Below are 20,703 nucleotides of genomic sequence, written 5' to 3'. Positions count from 1 at the left end.
GGGGAGTAAATTTGATGACGGCCAACAACATTATGCAACCTGTGTTTGTCTGAGCTGGGGATCAACAATGAGAGCACAAGTCTCACAGATGAAGTACTGTCCTATTGTAACTCAATTACCCAAAACCTTCTAAAACCACTTATCTTAACAATTTTCAATAAAAGACACCTAATTCTATATTGACTTGTACCATGAATCTCAACAACCTGAACCCACCCAGTTGAGTGGTAATCAAAACAAGTTGTTACTACTGGGTCTCGTGGCTCAGCCCAAATTAGACTAGAATGAGCATAACTTGGCCCAGGCCTGGACTAAACCAGTCAAGTTGTAACCCAAACAAATTCTTGCTATTGGGACCCAAGACTCACCTCAAACCAGACCAGAGAGCTTGATTCAGGCCAGGACTGGGCCAACCCAATCGCATTGCATTCCAAACAAGTTCTTGCTATTGGGACTCAACTGAGTCCATTGATGCAATCAAAGTCCAATCTTAGGAAGTCGCAATCCGTTGAATCAAACACCATATTAACAAACTCAATCGATCATTGGCACAACCATTGCTAAATCTTTCTTTTATTAACTCGGTTATAAGGACATAAATACAATGGCAAAACAGAACCTTGGGAAGAAATTTACTAAGGAAAGAAAAGCTTGGCATATAGGAGTTCATTCCAAGTATCTTGAAGGCCAGGCAAACACCAATGCACACAGTCAGCGTAGCTTCTGGGATTCGCTAACTGCTCCGGTGTCAATGGACTCCATTGCTTCTTGTATATCGACGTGTGTGCATCCTTGCGATACTCAGAGAGCTGAGTGATGTTTAGGAATGTAATCTGCACCTTAGCTTTATTAAATACTTCACTAATAACCTGCATTATGCTTTTGCTAGATTCACTCCCCCAGTATGTTGGATCTTCGATTGGAGCCGTCTGATTGTAACAATTCCCATCTTGGTCACCTCCCCATTCCTTGCTCCTGTAAAGCTTCCAAGATCAGCCACATAACTTTTTCCCCTCTTCACTCTCATGTGTGCATGTGCTATATTAATGTGGTGTGTATAAAGTTGTCAGAATGGAAGTTGCCAAGCTTCCTTGGCCCATGTGTATGCATGTACTGATGATCTGAATCATCCATCTAATGGGCCCTGCAGTGGACTGGCAATGACAGATATGATTCACGCCCTACCATCAGGTTCTCTGCCATATTTTCACCATGGATCCTAAAAATCAGTTCAATCTAATACTTAGGTAGGCCACACCATACGGAATGGTGTAAATAATGAATAAAATCTCTAAATTCACAATGTGCGGCCCACACAATCTTGTAATGGCCTGATTTTCTGGGAATCCATTCATCCTGGTTTGGCGTCTCAGATAAGTCGATTGTACAGGATATACACACCACCTTGGACCCCACACGCACAGCGGACGATTATAATAGTAGGATTTTCCATCTCAACTGTTCCCTAAGGTGTAGCCCAACTAAGTTCTGAATCAGCCTGATTTTTGGGCCCCAGTCCAAACACAAAGTAGCACACCTGATAGACAAGGTGGATCTCATCCACATGAAGTCCTCCATCCACATCAGCAAACAGTCACAGCCCCATGACTACACATAGTCACACTAAAAATGGCCAGCTGTTCCATGTGCAATAGGACCACCAGATGGGTGCTCTAGATCATCTGACCTGCAGCCACATGGGCCCACAATTTGGATGGCCAAACCATGGACACTGAAAAAGTGATGAAGAAAGAACTTTCTTAGCAGGGGGAAATCACTAACTGCTTATGCGAAGGCGACATGCTAGTGAAGAAGACTCTAGTTTTGTGAGGATCCATATTCTTGGCCACCCATTTTACCATATTCTTCAATGCCAACCGATATGCATCTTCCGTCTCCATCTCCGTAATATTCTTTGTTTCATCTTTGAAAGTCCCTTGCCTGTGATAAAGGCATGAAAGACCAACACTGTGATGAAAGAAACTGAAAAGAAAGAAAAAGCTTAGAAAAAAAAAATGGAATTTTTGATCCATGAAGAAGATTACAGAATCTTCATTTTCGCGCCTGTCATCCACCATAGATAGGTGTTGAAGACTAGAATATCGACTCCCTTCCAGTGTCGGCCGTGCTTATTAATGGACCCTGCACGAATGATTCTGTCTGTGACCCTATGTATGACGGCATTGTCGGCGTTGGATTCCAAAAGAAAGGGTGCCCAATAGAACTCGATCGAAGCATTGAATTCCTAACAAGTGAGTGAAAGCTTGTGATAAGGAATGTTGTACAAAACATACTTAAAAGCGAGATTGGAAGTAACTATATTTGCATTGAGGGAAATGACGATTGTCTTCGTTTCTTCGATTTAAAGAAATGAACTCACTTGAAATTGTTTTCAGTATGACAGATTTTCTTCATTCCAATCTATGTGAATTGGGGTTTTCGCAGTTTCCAATCAAAGAGTCCTTTCTTTTATTGTATTTGAGCCCTCGTACTCATTTCTTTTATCAAAGAAACAAGTTCACCATTTGGAGCCAGTTTGATGAACTTTCTTGGTTTGGTTCGGTACAAAATGCAGGTTTCTGCACTTTCCAAGCAGTGCCTAACATACTGCAGGTCACTGAAGTGAAGTAGCCTCTTAAGTTACCTCAGCTTTAAAGATGGCAAGGGAGTCAAGACTGTTCATAGATTTGGCACTTTCAGGGATGACAGAGTGGAGGAGACAGACCATCGAGACGAACTGGCCCCGATTTAAGGAGTCCCCAACGAACATCATCCTCTTCCCTCGCAGCATTTCCCACATGAAAGTTGCATTGAAGCTGTACATTGTAACAAATCCATCCCATGAGCTAAAATCATATGGTAATGAACTAAGACATTCAATGTAGAAGACATATTGTAGAAGCCAAATCCATCCCAATTTAAGGGGTCGTTTGGTAGAGTGCATTTGAAACCTGTGGAATCAAGTGCATTTTGCAAATCAGCTTTGACGTGGGAAATTAAAAGGAGCTCTTTTGAAGGATTTCGAAGGAATCAAAATCCAAATCCTTAAAAAATCCTTTCTACCAAATGAACACCACCCCAACCCACCCCCCCCCCCGAAAAAAAAAAAAAAACTGAAATCCCTCAAAATCCATCCTGCCAAACTTATTCTTAGGAAAGAGAAATGATCTAGTAGGCCAAGTGCATAGAAACTTTTTCATGCACATTGTTGTATTTGGACTCTTTGGCATCTACATCACCTATATGAACTCTCCATTAGGTCTAGCAACTCTTCTTCCACTATTGTGCAAAATTGTAGCAATCAGGTAGCCCTAAACATCTGTGACTGGACTTATCTTCTAATTACATCTTGTCCATCCATTTTTGCAGGCCACTGGTTGCGATGGTTTGGATCATCCAGTTTTTCTAAGAAATCCTATGGAAACTGGACTGGACATGATGGTCGGTCCCGATAGGTAATGTGGTTTGCAACAAGCACAAATTCGATTATGTGCATCAGAAGGTTCCCAGGCACTTGGTTCACTAGATCACTTCTCCTTATCAAACTTATTCACATGCATGTGAAATTTATATGGTTTGGGTGGTTGTTTATTGTTTTCTACTGTGTGGCCCACCTGATGAGTAGATTGGCTTGATTTTTGAAGCGTTCCATTTTCATGGTGGGACAAACTTGTTGGGTTGGATATCATGCAAACACCATGGTGCCCAAACTTAGTTAGTTGCATGAAATTCTTATCTACAACAGTTGTAAAGGATCTGGATTCTCCTATACCAGTCAAGAGTGTAAAAACAAGAAAAGAAAAACATTATACTACCATTTGTGGCATACCATTTGAGTTGCATTGTTCTTGTTCTAAACCCATATTGTAGGTTACAAATTATAGGTATGATAGGGATCTAGAAAAGCCAAAATATCAAAAAATAATAATAAATAAATAATAAACTAAAGGTTATGGTCCTCTTAGTTGCAACATGACACGTGGATAGTCCATTGGACCGTTCATTAGCTCCAGCATACATTTCATGGGCTACCTCGCAAATTTGGCACTGAATAGATGATCCAATCCTATGATAGGCCTTCTTTTTTATGGCCTTCCCTTTTCCAAGCCTTAGATGGGATGGTTAGGATTGCCTGGTAAAAGTGATTCTTTAGGACCATAAGAAATCCATGATGAGACCTGATAAAATAGATGGCTCAAATTATTGGTTGGACACTTTTCTTATATATACGATCTTAACCAAATGGTTAGGACAGTCCTATCAGTGCGATTTTTGTATGATAATCCATGGAATAGTTGATGGATCTAATGACAGACCAGATCAGTCTACTGGACTGTCTAAGTGTCCCAATGCACGTAGGAGCACCGTTACATATAATGCTCTAAGAGCACATGCTGGATCATTTCTCATAATCTATCCATAGTAAGATGAACTAGACAAAGGGTAGAAATGACTAGCCACCACGCTGGGTTTAGCGTGGAGTGATGCTGCTATCTATTAACAGTCTATAATCTTCCGCATCATAAAACCATTTTAAAAGCTGATTAAACCCCTTAAGTGAAATGGGACCTTTTTTACTGCTGACATCCCATCCAAGATGGATGGCGGTCTGGGATTGGGCATCCCATCTCTGGAAGGGCATATAAAACAGCTGGAATTTAATTATCCAACATTAGCATTTCAGATCTATAAAAGGAGGTTTATTGTCAAACCAAAACACGCAAGTAAATACAATCAAATTTCTACATGTATCTAAATATCACCATCATGAAGTTCTCAGGCAAGAGGCTCTACTCTTTGTTGCCGGCTTACGTCCGAAACATCAACCAACTCAAATCAATCAGAACTTTTCACTTCCCATGACACCACAATCCAAATAGAATGGAGTAATCTTTCAATGATCTAGACCACAAATATGATGAGCCTCACCATAGACAGGAGATAACCAAAAATCTCTCGTAAAATTAAAAAATAAAAATTCAACTATTCTATCATTTAGCTCTTCCCTTCAAAAATAGACCATCTCCTTTAACCATAGTGACAATTAAGGTATGTGAGTTAAGGTAGCGCTTTTTTGGCCTAAGGCAAGTGTCATGTTCAAGCTATTTGAAGTAGTTTCTTCATGTATATGTTAGCTTAAGGCAATAAGTTTAGCCGCTTTGTGCCTGCAAGGAATGGTATTCAATATTCCTTATGCATAGGCAGTGGCGAGCGTAGTATATACTTGAGCCTGTGCTCGTCCAAACATAAAATTTATTGTTGGAATGTTAAGGAGATACTTATGATAAATAGAGGACTTTGTGCCTACATCAACCATTGAGTTCAAATGGGTAGGATTCAGAATTTATCGTTGTCTCAGAAGACAAAAGACCACTCCAAATTACATTTCTATGATTCCTGGGAGAGTGGTATTGAGGAGAATGTGAAGGGATACTTATGGCTTCATCAAACATAGAAGTTGGTCCGTCGCCTGCTGTTGAGGGTCAAATATTGCATATTAGACCCCATTGATTGCATGGATTTACAATTATGATATTACTTAACGGCCTGAATTAATCGTGTTTGTAATGCAGGGTGTGTTTAAGAACCTGGACTGAAAAATGATGCTAAAATGTATGGATTGACGCTCTGAATTCACCAAAGCATGAGACAAACCCCAGGGGACTAAGACTGAAGGATTTACACACCAGGGATCCGAGGAAATAAAGCCGTTCACGTTAAAGAGGCCCGAAATTGGCACAGAATGCAAGATCACAGGGTTCTCGCCATCCGATTGGCTCGAAACTTCATACATGGGATTGGGACCATAAATTAACCGTACACGTCAAATTTCATCTGTTATATCCCTGTGGAAGTGGCCCAACGGACAGATCAGCTTCTAAAACTCTGATTTTGGGCCCACCTGCTATCTGGATATGCTTCAAAATTGGTAGCAACGCGTTAAATGAAAAGAGAATACAGATGGACGGAGCGGATTTCTCACAAACATCTTCAAAGGGGCCTCATGTATATCATGTGTGCACGGTAGACAAGTGCACTCGCCGTGCACTAAAAGTCCCAAAGTCGGTCAGCACACGCTGACCGACTCCATCCTCTCCGAATCAAAGAAGGACACAGCGTCCTCACGCATTCTGCCGGTTCCGTGCAGTGGGGCCCAGCTCTCATCAAAATCATCAATCTGGACCGTCCATTGTGCACAGAGGAGGGTTATTAACCTCACCTAGGTGATATTTTGACATCATGCAATCCATGGTAAAATCCTAGCCGTTGAACGCAGGATGGACGGCTGGGTTACAATTCAATGGGCCACACCTAACTCGATCCAAAATCACCCATCTCTAAACGATTTTTCGTGGGAAATCGAATGGACGGACTGGATTTTGAAACCGAACTCGATCATGGACTCCACCGACCTTCACAGCGCCCGACTGCGCACGCTCTGTTCCGCAACAGAGCTGCGGTTGATCCAGGTGGGCCACTATCATACGTCAGGTGCTTGATCCGGACCGTCTATTGTGTAGAGGGGCCAAAACCGTCCGTAGGGACGTCTTCATTTGCGTCGGTTGTGGATATCGCAAGTACCAGCAAAGGGGCAGAAATTCCGGGCCCTCACGTGTAGCTGCGCACGTTCTGCGAAAGGAGTGCGTAACTTCCTCCGCAATGGCTGACCTCAGGAAGGCGACTTCGGCCAGCGTTTCTGGAGGGACTTCCACAGCTACAAAAGAAAAAAAGCATTGAAGGATTAGGAGGGGGTTGGACGTGAGCAGAGGCATCAACCGAGGTGGGCTGCTGGATCGTGAGAGGCACGGCTGAGACGTCTGAGGATTGAATGCAGGTGGCTGCACGTGATCTTGGGAGCGGGCTTGGATGATTGAAGGAGAAGACAGGGAACTCCTTTAGTTTCCTTATTTTCTTTTTCTTCTTCTTATTCTCTGGCTGTTGTTTTTTTGTTTCCTTCTTTTCTCTCATGATTCCTAAGGTTATTAGCCTAATCATGTTTGGCTAAAACCTCTTAGCTAGGGCTAAGAGGTGAAGCTTGTAACATGATGGGAGACTTTACCTTATGCCGTTGATTTAATTTATATTGTTGAACTACCTTGATTGCGGTTAAATTAAGGGAATACTTTTAGTTCTTAATGGTTTGTTGTGACTGAAATTACAATAGATCTGCAATGGCTTTGAGTATTTCTTTCTCCTTTTATTGTTTATGACGTCAGGAAGCTCTGTTGTTCGCCATCGTCTCATGGGCATGGTCGGATGACGGTACCCTTCCTAACCCTCATGCATTGTTGATTGGTTGGTAATTAATGTAATTCTGTTGTTTGCTTTGTCTCCTGGGCATGGTTTGATGATGGAATCCATTCTAATTCATATACCTTTCACTTCTTGACAACTATATCAACGGAAGTTCAGTTTAAATTCCATAATTTTTTATGCAGGCATAAGATCTCCCTGATATCTACAAGTGGATCCTCTGAATCCCTAGTTTCCTTCCTCTAAATTCTACATATTTTAGTTTACTATTTCATCATTATTCCTCAAAAACCATTCGATTTAGATTTCATCTCAGGCTATTTCTATTTCTACCTAGTTTCAGATAACGTACAGGTTTCAGTCCCTTGGGATTCGACCTCGGTCTCACCGAGTTTATTACTACATCACAACCCTATACTTGGGGAGTGAACACCTGCTACTAGGCCACATGTCAGGCAATAAGACTGTAAAACTTCATCTCAGGACTTCAGGTTAAGGGCTCATAGTATGCATCTCTGATAACAATGAGGCCTGATCAGGTCTAACTTGTTATACTTCTAAAGTCCTTGTGATGAAGGAGAAGGTACAAAATCTTCCAATGTCTATAATACATGTTAGCGCAAAGATGTAGATTATGGATACGCTAACGAACAGTTTACATCCTAGGTCTAGTGCGGCTTTATCATTTGGAAGTGAGAAGAATATGACATACTATATTAGTGTGAGTATAGCTAGCCTAGATAAATACTTGGTTTATCACATTTAGTAATTAGCATTGATGATTTTGTCATAAAGGTTTATTTATATTTCTTAATTATGTGTGTACATGTCTCAATTAGAGTAGATTAACTCGAATCTCATTGGAGGCATAAGACGTCATTTTTTGGAAGCAATAGGAATACTTGGAATCAAGCAAATATGATCACATTAGAGGTGACCACACTTCCACAATTGAGATCTATGTGGCTGGGGATGACAGTATTCGTGATCCTAATAAGTCTCATTTCATGCATTTAAAAATGTTGTGATGACTACCATGATACAATAATTGTAGTGTGAATTGATAAGATTAGAGGGGTATCTCATACTTCTAATGGATGTGTTTTCAAATAAATCTGATATGTGAAATGTTTTTTCTCTTCTATAAAACTCATTTTAAATCAAACTGTTTTTAAAACTAATCACTAATCAAAGTAGCCTAAGTGGGATAATGTTAGAGTATCCCATTGGTGGGCCATCATAATTATAATTTGGGGTGAGGATTGGGTACCACCCCCATCAGGACCTAGCAAATGACCAACCGTGAGAGGGTCCTCTCAGGAGCTGTGGAGCCCACAGTGATGTGTGTTTCCTCCGAGCTGTCTATCCATTTTGAAAGATCATTTTAGGCATGAGACCAAAAAGGAGACAGATTGAAAGCTTGAGTGGACCACACCAAAGGAAGCAGTGGTGACAATGATGCCTACCATTGAAACCTTCCTAGGGCCCCACCGTGATATTTATTTCCCATCCAACCTGTAAATAATGTCAGGTAGACCTGGATGAAGGGAAAACGTAAATATCAGCTTGATCCAAAACCTCTGTGTGGCTTCCAAGAGGTTTTCAGCTGTAAGTAATCAATCCTCACTGTTTCCTATGGTGTGGTCCACTTGAGCATTCAATTTGCCTCTTTTTTTGGCTCATTGCCTAAAAGGATTCGTCAAAATGAATAAATGGCGTAGATAAAACACATACATGGCGGGCCCCACACGAATGCCCACCAATGACCAGGGGGCTCCATGGATAAAACACATACACGGTGGGCCCCACGAATGCCCCTGACAGTGAGCTCGTCGTAAGGCTTAAGCAGAAAAATAAGACAGATCCAAAAATCAAGTAGACCACACTTGTGGATTGAACGCCTGCCATTGAAACCTTTTTGGGTGTCACGGAAAATTTGGATCAATATGATTTTTGTTTTTTCTCTTCATCTATGGAAAGTAAACGTTATGGTGGGCCTACCAATGTTTTAACGGTGAAAATTATTCTCCCCACTGTTAATTGTGGTGTGGTCTACTTAAACCTTGGAAATTACTCATTTTTGCGATCAAGAACTAAAATGATCTCGCCAAATGGATGAACGGTGTAGATATGATAAATACATCATTGCAGGGCCCACGTAACTTTGATATCCTTTGTACCGTTCGTACAAGTCGGAGCTCGAGCAGCGTCAGCGCTCGTCTTCGCACGACACGTACCCACGCCAGCTAGGTTGTTGGTTTGTGGTACACCAGCCAATCCGCTTTCCGTGACATTGCCGTGGAAGACACTCTCGCTTGCCGACACTAGGGGTTGTTTTAACTCAATAAAATGTGGTACAACCCTTCTATGGAACGCAATGGTAGGCTCATCAGGATCGTGAATCTACTGTACCCAACTGTGGATGGCTGAGACAAGATTTTCGAAGATTCTAGATGTCGGGATTAAGTGGACGGTTAGGATTTTTTATCTTTTTTATAATCAATGGTGGGGAGAAGTTAGAACTAACACCAAGAATTACTTTAAACGATCAAAAGTCAATCAGTTGGATGGTCGGGATTGTCTGATTGATGCCAATCCCTGCAACATGGACCATTCCCTACAACGAAGGTACGACCATGTATGCGTTTCTGCCGTTGCTGCGAGCCACAATTTAACGTAAGCCCGACGAGCACTAAACCGATCTCTCTTTTAAATATCTTTCGACTGACGCTGAGACCGCGTGCGGTAGCCGTACTCTGCCGACAGGAGTCTTGAAGAAAACCATTTGACTGTGTGATAAGGTAGAGCAGGACGAACCAGAATATGGTGGAGCCACCGCTCCATTGTATACATGTCTACGTGATGGATCAATCAAAACCGTTAATCCAACGAAACCCATTATTAATGGCGTATATTTAAAAATTCACGTATTTTCAAAATCATTTTCCTTCCTACATTTTGACCGTTGATTTATTTTTTCACTGCCGTCATTTTTATGGGTACAGATCAGGTGTGTAAGATCACCCGGTGGATATTTATTTTGCACCATTTTCCATCGACATTGTAGGACAATAGACAGACGGTCCCAATGGATGGGTCAGCCTGCCACGCACGGTCGGGTCTATGGGCCCCACCGTAGAATATTTCCCAACAGAGCAAAGTCCGATTTTGATAAGACCAAAACTGACATTCGCACTGGCTTCTTAGGGCGCGTGTTATTGTTACTAGGAAAAGCTGTCACGTGCAGTCACATGTCATTTATGACCGTGTCATTGAGTTATGAGATCGAGGCCGTTCATTTGGTCTTTCTAAAAATGTTTGGACGATTCTAGGCTCTAGCCTATCAAATGGTGGCATACAATTCAATGAGAAGAAGTTTCATTCGTTGAACGGCTATGAAAGGAGGATGCCAATCAACGGTTGAACGAGTAGAATGCCTTGGTTTGGATCATCATACAAGTGGGCCTATGACGGTAGTGGATCACTGATGCAGGCAAGAACATGCCCTTATAAAGGAACATAGAAGAAGAGGCCGTTCCAATACGAATGCTTACAGCAGAAGCCAAACATACAAATATACGTACGGTTCCACCTTGATCTTTTTAATTTCCAATCCTGCCTTCATCGCCTTCCACGCTGTTGTCTTTCGCTCCCACACCTTATGGAAGCAGATTTTGCGTATTAAATAAACTCTGTGGGGCCCACTGTGATGTATTAGACGTATCCACGCCGTCCATCCGTTTTACCAGCTCGTTTTAGATTATGAATCCAAAATTGAAGTTTATACAAAAATCAAGTGGACCACACCACAGGAAAGAGTGTGAATTGAACAACTACCATTGAAAACTTGTCCGGAGATCAAGCTGATATTTTTGTTTTCCCTTCGTCCATGTTCGTGAGACGTTATGTGGACCAAAAATATAGTTGATTAAAAACTCAAGTGGACCACACCACAAGGAACATGTGGAGATTGGGATGCCCACCATAGAAGCTTTCCTGAGCCACATGAGTAATTGGATAAGCTGAAGTTTGTCATATATGATGCCCATGAGGTGACTTAAAACTGATGAACGGTTAGATGTTGCACACATATAAGGATGAGCACAACAGAACTCGGGTGTTTTACACGCCTCCAGTAACACTTGTTGGATAGGGTTCCAGCACAATGAAAAGTTGGATTCCAAACGTGCTTACGAAGAAAACACACCTTTAACTAATAAAGAAGAAAGGGACCGACATTTTCAATCCAACAAAATACTACAAACTAGACAACATGCAACCCCATTCTATGATATGAGTTACAACGATGGACGGTTAGAATGGAGCAGTATATCATATATGTGATGGACAGGAGTGATTCTTGTAAAAGGTTCCATCCACATGGTGTTTTGTTTGTGAAAGTAACCTCGGCGTGTACACAGCTGTGTGGTTGGGCTTTGGTCAAAGACAACCGGCGTGACCCTCAAGGTTTTCGGATATAGAGAGTTATGCTCACGTTTTCGGCTTCCATTTTAATATATATATATATATAGAGAGAGAGAGAGAGAGAGAGAGAGAGAGAGAGAGAGAGAGAGAGTAATGCTCACATAGTAGTTGTACGTCCAGCTGGTTAGCAGGTGCGGCCCACGTATTTGTACAACATCTTACCCTTCCATTAAAATTATGCCATCGTGAAAATGAGATGCCACAAAAATCAGTTTGTTCCAACTATTAGGTGGGGTACACCATTAAAATCCATGAAATAACATCTAAAATTTTGCCATTCCTGTGGAGGATCCCATTTTCATAGTTAGATTGTCCTGATATCTAGGGCATCCTATTCTTATGGTGGGATAACCTTGCTAGAGGATGAGATGTCATACAAACACCGTGGTGGCCCCCACATGCTAATTGGTTAAATGTAGAGCTAGGCATTGGTCCGGATCGGATCGGATTAGGTTTAACTCAATCCGATCTAAAATGTCAATGGTTTGACCCGAACTTGATTCGATCTGGAACCAAATTCGGGTCACCTGACCCAAGCCGATCCGATAAATGATTCGCCTGACCCAAACCGAGTCCGACTCGGTCAAAGAAACTGAGTCGGATCGAGTTGGGTACAATTCGGATCGTATAAAATTAATTCAACTGTTTCATGTGATGTGGTCCACTTCAACCTTTAATATATGCCCTTTTTTTTACTCAAGGCCTAAAATGATATGTCAAAATGGATGAACGGCTTAGATAAAACATATACATCACGGTGGGCCCCACATCGCTCTGAAAGAGCTTTCCATCTACGTATTCATGTTTTTACTGGACGTTTACTTGACGTGCACGGCAAGAAATCGTGATTTGCTTTTCACGCAAGCACAATTGTGATTTTGCATCGACATTAGCGAGTTATGTAGGTCTAATCATGGGGTATGTGTTATATCCAAACCGTCCATCCATTTGGTGAACTCGTATTAAGGCTTGAGATGAAAAATAAGACAGCTCTAATTATCAAGTGGACCACACGAATTGTTTAACGGTGAAAATCATTCTCTGTTGCTATTTGTGGTGTAGTCGAGATGATCTTTGGATATTATTCATTTTTTGGATAATGTCCTATAATGATCTCTTAAAATATATGAACGGTGTAGATATAATAAATACATCACAGTGGGGCCCATATAACTTTGATCTCCTTTGAACCGTTTGTACAACTCGGAGCTCGAGGAACGCCCGAAGCTCGAGGAGCGCAAACGCCATATGGGCTATTCGCCTACTCCCCCTGCCACCAGCAAATGGCCCGTGGTCGGTGCTCTTTGGGCCCCACCATGATGTATGTGTTTCATCCATGCCCTCCATCTATTTTTATAGATCATTTTATGTTATGAGAAAAATAATGAGGTATATTGAAATCTCAAGTGGACCACATTGTATAAAACAATGTTGAATGAACATTGACCATTAAAAACGTTTTGGAGGCCATAAAAGTTTTTAATCAAGCTGATATTTATTGTTTCCTTTCATCTGGGTCCTTATGACCTAATCAACAAATTAGATATCAAATAAACAGTACAGTGGACTTTAGAAGGATTATAATGGTGGATATCCAATCATTATTGTTTTCCTGTGGTGTGGTCCACCTGAGATTTATATCACTATCATTTTTTTACATGAAGCCCTAAAATGATATGTAAATTGGATGAAACACATACATGATGATGGGGCCAGATCGGGTTGGATCCAATCGGATCGGATTCCAAATCGGATCGGTTCGAGTAGGTATAGATTCGAACTCGACCTAAAAATCTTTCGGATCTGGACTGCCCTACTCGATCCGCACTGATCCAGGCCGTCGGATCGGATCTGGTCGGATCCACCGGATCGGGTCAGGATTGCCCAGCTCTAGTTAAATGTGCCACTAGTTGTATGGGAGTGTGTGTGTGTGTGTGTGTGTGTGTGTGTGTAGGAATGCTCACCCGTGAACTAAGTTCTCACGTTCTTGTCAGAACTTTTTTGAAACTCATCACACCTGATGTGATGTGGGCTCAAAATGTGAGCCGTTCATGTGATGCAGCACCCCGTGAAACCCTAGGGCCTGACTTTCACTTGATCCAAAACTTTGGTGGGCTATGGAAAATGCAAACAGTTTCCTCCCTTGATTTCTCTTTTGTTATGGTTCGCCAAAGTTTTGGATAAGGGTAAAAGTCTGGCTTCGGGGATTTCATGGGGTGCTCCATCACATGAACAGTTCAGATTTTATATCCACATCACGTGTGATGAGTTTTGAAAATTTTCTCACCCGCTCTTGTGAGAATGGTGCGCATGTGAGCATTCCTCTCTGTGTGGATATAGAGAGAGGGAGAGAGATGTGGACCGTTAAGATTCTATGCCCATGACATGTGTGCAACGGTGCACATGGGTGCTCATGTAATAAGGTGTGCATGTGTTTTTTTAAAATGTCTTTTCACCTCTTAAACATATAAAATTATAAAAAGTAAACCATTAACATTATAATAAAGAAGATATTTATGTAAGTATAGTATATTGGCTAGTGTAAATAATGCAATGTGCCAAGGGACCGTTTGGTAGGATAGATTTGGGGGTTAGAGGGAATTTGAGTAAAAGCTTGGATTACATCTGAAATCCTTCCAAGAGTTGTGTAGTAACATGTGTGTCACTGGACTATTTATCTATTGGCCACATGGCCCATTGATGATATCCCAAAACAATTAGGGGTCATTTGGCACCATGGATTTGAGGCGATTTCAAATTGCCTGGGATGTTTGGCACAGTAAGTAATTAAGGTTTCAAATCCAGAGGTTTCAAATATCCATAGTGAAAGTTTGGATTACATTTAAAATCCTCCAAGAGTTGCATGTGTAACATGTATGTCACTAGACAGTCGATTGATTGGGCATGTGACCCACTGATGATATTCCCAAAAAAATTAGATTATCAATTGCATCACTATAATTACTTTAATACGATGATATGCGCCGTCCAAACATTATCCATGTAAATCAATGTTTAAAAATCATTGGTTAATCACTTGGATGTGATCTTGTACCTGTAGCCTATACAAGACTTGGAATTTCATCATTTTTGGGCAAAATATATATTTCATCAGGCTTGTTAAAACTACGGTGTCAAACATTGCATACATACATTAATCATATATATTAAAGCTGATTTAGGAATTAAATTCAAACTCATAAACTCATGTAATATATCATGCATATCTACTTTTGGATAAGAGGGGATTCTATGGATTCTAAATTCAGGGTACCATACAAAATGCCATACAAAATGAGAAGATTCCAAATTCAAGAGGTTTCAAATCCGGAATCCACGCTCCCAATCAGGCTCTATCATGAACAACCCAATAAAAACAAGAATGAAAAAGGAATGATTGCGTATAATCACAAGGACTATTCCGCTCAGCTGGAGAAAGTTATTCACTATTGGAAAGTTACCCATGCGGTTGCGAGTGATTGCGTGCATCCGCCGGGCCTTAAAAAAGGGTCGGATATATCTTTGGTGTGGTCTCCATCAGTGTATTTTCAACCACAGAAATCCCTTCTAAGTTGGCTCTAAAGATTTCATTTTATTTTTATTTCCTGTATTTTTCACGGCTGAAAATGAGCTCAAGGAGATGAGCTTTCCAAAAAGAATGTCCCCTTTTGCAAAGTCCCATGTTTCACAAAAAGGCTTAAAAGATTGAACGGTGATCTCAGTCATGGAGGGCTGAGATTCAAATTATCACCCCCCATGGGAACGAAATGAATAGGTGTTACCCGTGTAACAGGTTAGTGTGAATTTCTAGAACCCATCACGACGTATGTCTTCTATATCATTTTTTCCACCTCATTCTAGATTATGGTCCATAAATGAAGCAGATCCAAAAACTAATTGGACCATGCCGCAGGCAACAATGGTCATGGACCCACCATTAAAAAGTAAGTTCCTAGGGCTCACTATAATGTTTATTAGTTCCCACGGACTATCACCATTCAATCCTTGCTTTGTGGTTTGCATTAGATTTAGATCTGCTTCAGTTTTGGAACGATGCCCCTAAATGAGGAGGCAAAAAAAGATGGACGGCGTGGATATACAAAAGATACATCAATGTGGGCCCCACGGTCAGGCAAACACCCATTACCGTGTTGCCCAGATAACACCTAATCCCAAGCAAGTTGTACCGATGGAAAAAAAAACGGAGACATCAGTGCGATCAGCATTGGAAAAAAGCACAGTTATTTCGTACAGAAAAAGGAGATCAATCAATCAAGAAAAGTTTCCAAAGTAAGGGCTCGTTTGGTTGCCCAAAATATCATGAAATTGAAATTTCGTGATATTTGGGGCAACCAAACACACCCTGAGTTATTTATTTATTTTTTACTATTAATAGTATTCTAAGAATGATGTAGATCGAGATCCATACCTTGGCAGAGAACACCCATGAGGCTGCCATCGCCAATGCTGGTATCCCTTATCTGGCCGGCCATGCTCTTGACATGTCAGCTGTGGCTGTATATACGGACATTCCCCTTCCTCATAGAGCGGCCGGGCCGTCTCGTTCCACACCCACTTCCCATTGAAAACATCGCACCCTCCCTCACTCTCTCTGAAGCCCGTCGCCACACCATTATCCTTCTCTAATGCAAATTTCAGTTAAAAAACATAGGCTTTCCAACATGAATTGGACTAATTTTCTTTTCTTTTTCTTTTTTTCAACTCACCTTTTATGAATATGGGCTGTTGTTGTTGGGTGTGCTGAGATGGGTGGCTGAAAATGCAGCTGAGATCTTGCCAGTAGACAATGGCTACCAAGATGAATAAAGCTATGGTGAGTCGGTAAAAAGAGGGAAGATGAGTCTTTCGAAGGGAGGAGATCTGCTTCATTTGATTTTTCCGATGTGGGATGCTGCTTCATATCTGGCCCTTATCATCACATGGCATTCAATGGATGCATGTGAGAGTTTGGTAGAAAAATAATCAGATGCAGTGTAGGAGAGGATTAGGTGTTACCCGGGTAAGGCGTTGGTGGGTGTTAACCTGACTTGTGAGTCCCACATTGATGAATATGTTGTATATCCACACCGTTCATCCGTTTTTACAGCTTATTTTAGTTATTCACCCCACAACTTACGAAGATCCAAATCTTGATTGGACCACACCACAAGAAACAGTGGTGAATGGCTATTGAAAACTTTTAGTGGGTCATAAGTTTTGGATCAAGCGGACCCTGTATTTTCCTTTATTAACAAGTTGGATGGAAAATAAACATCACCATGGGTGTTAGAAAGTTTTTACCGGTAGCTATTCAATCACCATTATTTCATATGGTGTGGTCCACCTAAGATTTGGATATATTTATTTTAAAGGACGACATTTTAAAATTAGCTGGAAAGCCCGACGGACGGAGTATGTATATAACACATCATCAAGGTGGGCCCCACTATAAGGGTAACACGCACTATGGTGCTGAGTTAAGCGGATTGCCTGGTTTGTGTGGCTTGCCACCACTAAGCTCAGTGGTGTGTTGTTGTCGTCGAATTATTATATGGTTCCACCATGACGTATATGTTATACGGACACGGATTGCGTCCTACGACTGCCCGGGTGGTAATCTGTCCGAGCAGGGCTCCGTGGGGCCCATCGTGATGTAAGTGTTTTATCTATCATATTCATCTTTTTTCTAATATCATTTTAAGGTATTTTGCTAAAAATGAAGCAAGTCCACAGCTCCAATGGACCACACCAAAGGAAAGTTGCATTGATAATGACACCCACCCTTGAAACCTTTCTAAAAGGCCACCTCTCTCTCTCTCTCTATATATGTATATATATATACACACACGCACACGCACACCATATATCGTATTCATAAGGCCACGTAGGCTTGGATAAAGTGAAAGCACAAATATCAGCTTGATTCGAAACTTCTCCTGCCACCGAGAAGTTTTGAATGGTGAATGTTCAATCCCTACTTTGTGGTGCAATTAGGCCCTGTACCTACCTTGTGTTCTTGGCTCATATCTTAAAATAGTTTGAGAAAAATGATGAAAGCATAGATAAAACACTAACATCACATTGGCCCCACGGAACCCTACTCGCTTGGATTACCCGCGTAGGACACAATCCACATCCTATGTTACACCCCTACCATTTGTCTATCTTGTGGGATCATTTTATGGCATAGCTTGATAAAGAGGTTGGTCCAAAGCTTGAGTGGTCACACTGCATAAAACAGTGGAGATTGAACACCTACCATTGTAATCCTCTCAAAAGTTACAAATGCCACGGAGATGGCTAATATTTGCGTTTTGCCTTCTTTCACGCCTGTGTAACCTTGTTAACAATTTGCATGGAAGATAAGCATGAGGTGTTCTTGTAAAGATTTCAATGAGTAGTATTGTAATTTAGTTGAGTTTTAGATCTACTTCATTTTTTAACTCATTAATTTAAAATGAACTGGAAAAATAAATGGATCATAAATGTATAACACATGCCTCTTGATGAGCTCGTAACTTAGCGACGTCAACAACCCACTAATGCCCATGGTTCCTCGGCTGGGCACCTAGGTGGGGCAACGGTGATGTTGGGAACAAATTCACTTTGTCTATATATTTTGAAATATTATTTCATATGACTAAAACTTAACAAAACTTAAGAGTCCAGTGGGCCACACGAGAGGGAAAATTGAAGAAAGAAATTCCTATTGTTAAAACTTTTTATAACGTCCTATTTGTAAGGCCATTCCCATTTGAATGAAAAAATAAAAAATAAAAACGAAACTATAACTTGACATGAAACTTTTGTGGCAACGAGAATGTTTCAAGAGCGGCTGCTCATACCCACTGTTTCTTATTGTATGGCCTGCTTGAATCTTGGGTCCACTGTTTCCTATCGTATGGCCGGCTTGAATTGTGGGTTCATATCATTTTGGTCTCATGTCGTGAAATGAGCTTGAAAAACGAATGGACGGATGGATTTATCGCAAACATCACCGTGGCCCCACCTAAGTTCCCGATGCCTTTCCTGCGAAAGGCTTTCCTCCGCGTCCGTACACCCACGCAATCCGCTTCCGGTGTTACCGGCGGAAACATCGGGGACCATTATTTAATGTTTTGATCCGGTACAACCTGCGCCTAGTATTTAATACAGTACGTCGCAACTTTGAATCTGCTGCATATTCCAGTGATCCAAACCTCATTTTTTTAATATTTGAAAATAAAGCTTTTAAATTGCATTCTCTTAACCTTTGATAACTTGGCCTTTTCACTTTGGATATGGACAGTCGCTATAAATTTTGTGCAATGAAAATAGAGTGGTGAAATGTTCAATTTGAAAGCTTTTCTGATCATTACCTATTTCCAGGGAAGCCCTATTAGATAAACGGTGTGAGACATTTAAAAATCCAACGGCTAACATCCCGACTTATCACGTTGAAATACGTGGGGATCTATTGGAACAGACCTCCCATCACAACATGAGATGGATTGTCGGGTCCGGATGCAATATAACATGAATAGGGTCCGGATGCCATCATTTCGTACAGGTGGGTCCACGGTGGAGTGATCTTGACTGTTCATCTGATGGTTCCTTTCTTACATTGAGAGATGGCTTACAAGTGGACGGTTTAGTACGCATCTGTGCATCAGGACGATATGTCCCTCGTACTGTTATTTTACGTGGCAGAAGGAAAGCAGGTCGGTGACTTGTTATCATTGGAGCACCCGAAAATATTGATCGCGGCGGATTGTATCGTGTGCCACACGTAAGAATTTGTGTGGCCCCACTATGATGTATGTGTTATATCCAAACCGTCCATCCATTTTGAGAGAACATTTCAGTGTAGATTAAAAAAAATGAGACAGATCTGAATTTCAAATGAACCACACTATAGAAAGTCGGTGATGATAATGATGTCCACCGTTGAAATAGCCATCATGACGTTTGTTTGACATCCAAAGTTACCGAAACTTTAGATCTGCCTTGTGTTTTATCCTGTCTTAAAATAATATTGTGGTATAAAACGATCTGGACATAACACATACATGACACCGAACTTGTTTTGACAACAACACACCACCTGATTTCCGTGCCATATGGCCTGCTTCTGTCCGTTTAGCCAGCTTTGATGTTAAGAAACATCCATGTGGCACTTCCAGAGATTGTATTCAGTTTAAAAGCAAAATACCAGAAAATTTTCTATTTATGCTATTCCCATAGCCTGGTATGGATATGAGCAAGAAATTCACCTCCACGGGTTTAGACTGTGTTTTTATGTCATCCATTGGATGACCATTCTCATTAGGATGAACTGAAAATACAAAACTATCAGTCTGGTTGCAAATGTTTCAACAGTTGAGTTGAGTAACTACTGTTTTCCCACGAATGTTTCAACAGTTGAGTTCAATATTGTTTTCTATAGCGTGGCACACACGACGGCACGCTTCTTTTGTTTTTTTAGCTTATGTTATAACATGAGCCGCCAAAATGGATGGATGGGGTGTATTATGCACAAACATCATGGTGGGCCTCACCTAGCTTCCAATGGCACAAACTTCTTAGAGTAGGATCACAGGAAGTGACAAATGTATGATGGATAATAACATAGTGAGCATACTGGTGCAAATGGACCGAAACATATCAAAAGACCGAAACATCTTCAAGATATATGAAGGTATTGCAAATAGACAAGAAGTGAAGATGGGTAGTAACATTTGTACGAATATTGTTGGGAAAGGAACGGTGGAATTTCGGTTAACATCAGGAAAAAGACTGAAATTAACAAATGTATTACATGCACCTGACATGTCTAAAAATCTAGTGTGAGGCGATCTTCTCAATAAGCGAGGATTTAAAAGTGTTCGAGTCTGATAAGTTGGTTATTACTAAGAATGGTATGTTTATAACCAAATGATATTAATGTAATAGTATGATTAAATTGAATATCAATAATAATAATGA

The 20,703-nt window shown here is 41.0% G+C and overlaps 1 protein-coding gene across 1 annotated transcript; it reads right to left on the bottom strand.

Moving 5' to 3' along the window:
* Nucleotides 1-557: 557 nt before the first annotated feature.
* On the bottom strand, nt 558-16,742 carry LOC131248862 (protein trichome birefringence-like 33). The gene is made up of 6 exons (XM_058249355.1): nt 16,467-16,742; nt 16,169-16,382; nt 2,645-2,816; nt 2,046-2,245; nt 1,783-1,941; nt 558-975 (listed from the first exon to the last, which is right to left on the bottom strand). The coding sequence occupies exons 1-6, from the start codon at nt 16,627-16,629 to the stop codon at nt 636-638; spliced, it is 1,248 nt and encodes a 415-aa protein (XP_058105338.1). The 5' UTR covers nt 16,630-16,742; the 3' UTR covers nt 558-635.
* Between the last annotated feature and the right edge of the window lie 3,961 nt (nt 16,743-20,703).

Source organism: Magnolia sinica, chromosome 1 (assembly GCF_029962835.1).
Source record: "Magnolia sinica isolate HGM2019 chromosome 1, MsV1, whole genome shotgun sequence".
NCBI lineage: Eukaryota > Viridiplantae > Streptophyta > Magnoliopsida > Magnoliales > Magnoliaceae > Magnolia > Magnolia sinica.
The sequence above is the reverse complement of the archived record's forward strand: the minus strand, read 5'-3'. Positions and strand labels throughout refer to the sequence as shown.